This window comes from Crocuta crocuta, unplaced genomic scaffold (genome assembly GCF_008692635.1).
Source record: "Crocuta crocuta isolate KB4526 unplaced genomic scaffold, BGI_CrCroc_1.0 scaffold115, whole genome shotgun sequence".
In the NCBI taxonomy this organism is placed as follows: Eukaryota; Metazoa; Chordata; class Mammalia; order Carnivora; family Hyaenidae; genus Crocuta; species Crocuta crocuta.
The window spans coordinates 7,400,539-7,403,153 of record NW_027530575.1 but is presented as its reverse complement, the minus strand read 5'-3'; the positions used below and the strand labels follow the sequence as shown (position 1 = coordinate 7,403,153).

General features: G+C 54.5%; 2 protein-coding genes across 2 annotated transcripts in view; one reads left to right on the top strand and one right to left on the bottom strand.

The window, feature by feature from the left end:
* YIPF2 (Yip1 domain family member 2) overlaps nucleotides 1–453 on the bottom strand; it is a 4,690-nt gene extending 4,237 nt beyond the window's left edge. The window contains exon 1 of the mRNA XM_077767914.1: nucleotides 348–453. Coding sequence (XP_077624040.1) covers nucleotides 348–378 — 31 coding nt within the window. The 5' untranslated portion in view covers nucleotides 379–453. The remainder of the gene's footprint in view (nucleotides 1–347) is intronic.
* Nucleotides 377–1,595, top strand: TIMM29 (translocase of inner mitochondrial membrane 29). The gene is made up of 2 exons (XM_077767970.1): nucleotides 377–405; nucleotides 471–1,595. The coding sequence occupies exons 1-2, from the start codon at nucleotides 377–379 to the stop codon at nucleotides 850–852; spliced, it is 411 nt and encodes a 136-aa protein (XP_077624096.1). The 3' UTR covers nucleotides 853–1,595.
* Nucleotides 1,596–2,615: the final 1,020 nt, after the last annotated feature.

Sequence of the window (2,615 nt, the reverse complement as noted above, 5' to 3'; positions counted from 1 at the left end):
CCTGGTTTAGCCCCTTGCTCATCTGGGGGCCAAGACTCCCCACCCGGGGCCACCTAATCCTTCTCTCCAACTAAGGCCCCAGCTCCCTAAGTTTGGGGGGAGATGGAGAGTGAGTTCTCCCACTCCTACAACTTAAGGCTGGTGCTGGGATGGGGTCAGGTCAGGGAGAGAGGCTCTGGCTTGAGATCTGAGCTCAGGGTTGGTGCGGGGTTCGTGTCACGAACGGGTGTCGTGCCTGGGTCGGGGTGAGGGCTCAGGGCGGGCTGGGGATTCAGGTAACACGGGAATTGGAACCCGGGTGGGAGGTTCAGACCGCCGGGACCTGGCCAGGTCGAGGCCGCACTTACCGTGGAAGGCCAGCTCGTCGGCCGCTGCCATGGTCACCCAGGGGCGTCACAGCATCCCGCTCTGAGGACAGAAGCCAATGACACCCGCCCCCACCCCTATTCGGTGCCCACCACCTCCCCGAGGTCTGCTCCTCAGGAGAGCCCAGCNAGCCTTTACCAGGCCCGCTGCCGCCACCTGCAGCCCCGCTGGGCCGACTTCCCGGCCCGCGTCCTGGACGTGGGCTTCGCCGGTCGCTGGTGGGTGCTGGCCGCGCGCATGCACGACTGCGACGTTAACGACGACGAGTTCCTCCACCTGCCGGCCCACCTGCGCGTTGTCGGGCCGCAGCAGCTGCGCTCCGAGGCCAACGAGCGGCTCTTCGACGAGAAGTACAGGCCCGTGGTGCTCACCGACGACCAGGTGGACCAGGCGCTGTGGGAGGAGCAGGTCTTGCAGAAGGAGAAGAAGGACAGGCTCGCCCTGAGCCAGGCTGACTCCCTGGTGCGGCCCGAGGCGCCCCGCTGAACACCGCCCCCGCCCCAATCAGGGTCGGGCCTGGGCCCTGAGCCCTCCACCCACCGACGGACTCGTGATTCGTGTGCCCTGTCCGCCGCTGCAAGGGGAGTAAGTGACATGCAGGGCGCTCCCTGGGCTCTCGGCACCTGTCTGGCCGCTCCCCGTCCCTCACCCCCCGCCCTTGTTCCTTGTCAGAGCGCAAGGTAGGACACTGCCAGCCTTGGCAGTGAGCCCCGCGTGTCAATAAGCTTTTCTCGCGGAGCCTCACCGCCCCTCGACGGAGGGGTCCTATTTATCAGGTGTTTTCAGTGCTCTCCGAAGACTATTCAGATTTTTAAGTTCGGCCATATTCGCCCTTGTTTCATGTTCATGATTCGCGTTTTTAATTATTTGAAGTTAAAGTTAAAAAGTTGATAGTCTCAGACAAAAGTGGAGAAACACCCCAGGCATCCTGGGTACCCTTCCCCCAGCAGACCCCAAATGGAGCTTCCAGGAGGAGGACTACAGACTTTACGGGGCAGCTTTTTGCAAAAAACAACCTGCTTTTACAACCAGGGACAGTGTTGGCAAAGTGACCCGGAAGGGGAAGACATTTAGAATTATCCATAGGTCCTGTTTGTATTTCAGAAACCCTGAAAACCCAGCGTCCTATGGAACGGGATGTGTTAGGGTACAAAGCGGGTACTTAGGTTACAAAAATTCTGCTTTAAAAACTAATAGAGGAACGAGACTACCTCTGTCACCTAAGTGGCCTGTGGTTAGGGTAATAAAACTGTGAGATGAAACAATCATCTTTGTTATGTTTGTGTTAATGTGTTCTGCCATTTAGTTCTGGTACTTCTAAACCTTCCATTCACACTCGGTGTCCTTATTTTTGGGACAGTGGAGCATCTTGTAAGTCAACAGAAAAAGCGATGTTCAAAAAGCGGAATCTTTTTCTGGGCCACCTGGGTGGCTCAGTCGGTTAAGCACCTGACCAGCTCAGGTCATGACCTCATGGTTTGTGGGTTCAAGCCCCATGTTGGGCTCTGTGCTGTCACCTCAGAGCCTGGAGCCTGCTTCGGGTTCTGTGTCTCCTCTCTGCCCCAACTCTGCTCGCTGTCCATCTCAAAAATAAATACATTTAGGGGCGCCTGGGTGGCTTAGTTGGTTAAGCGTCCGACTTTCGCTTAGGTCATGATCTCGTGGTTCATGGGTTCGGGCCCCGCGTCAGGCTCTGTGCTGACTGCCAGCTCAGAGCCTGGAGCCTATTTCAGAGTCTGTATCTCCCTCTCTCTCTCTCAAATAAAACATTAAAAAAAAATTTTTTTTTAAATTCTACGTGCAAGATATAAAATACAGAAATTTTAAGTGAATATAAAAAAATACAAGGGCAAAAGGCAAAGGATACTGAATTATAATTCAATAAGGTTACCTGCCGAAGGCCCTGGGTCTAAATCCTGAAGTCTTCGTTAAAGAGATACTAACCAACTTCAAGGAAAGGGTTAAGACACGCTGGCATCCAAGGGAGATGTGTTCCTCAGTGTGATCAGAAGTACTGGAAGTACAAAGCTTCATTGCTTGAGGTGGTTATTAAAAGCCACTGCAGGGGCGATTGGGTGGCTCAGTTAAGCGCCCAGCTTCTCAGGTCATGATCTCAGTTTGTGGGTTTGAGCCCTGGGTCGAGCTCTGCTGACAGCTCAGCCTGGAGCCTGCTTCGGATTCTGTCTCTCTCTCTCTCTCTACGTTCTTTCTGCTCACGCATTCTCTCTCTCTCATAAACACACATTAAA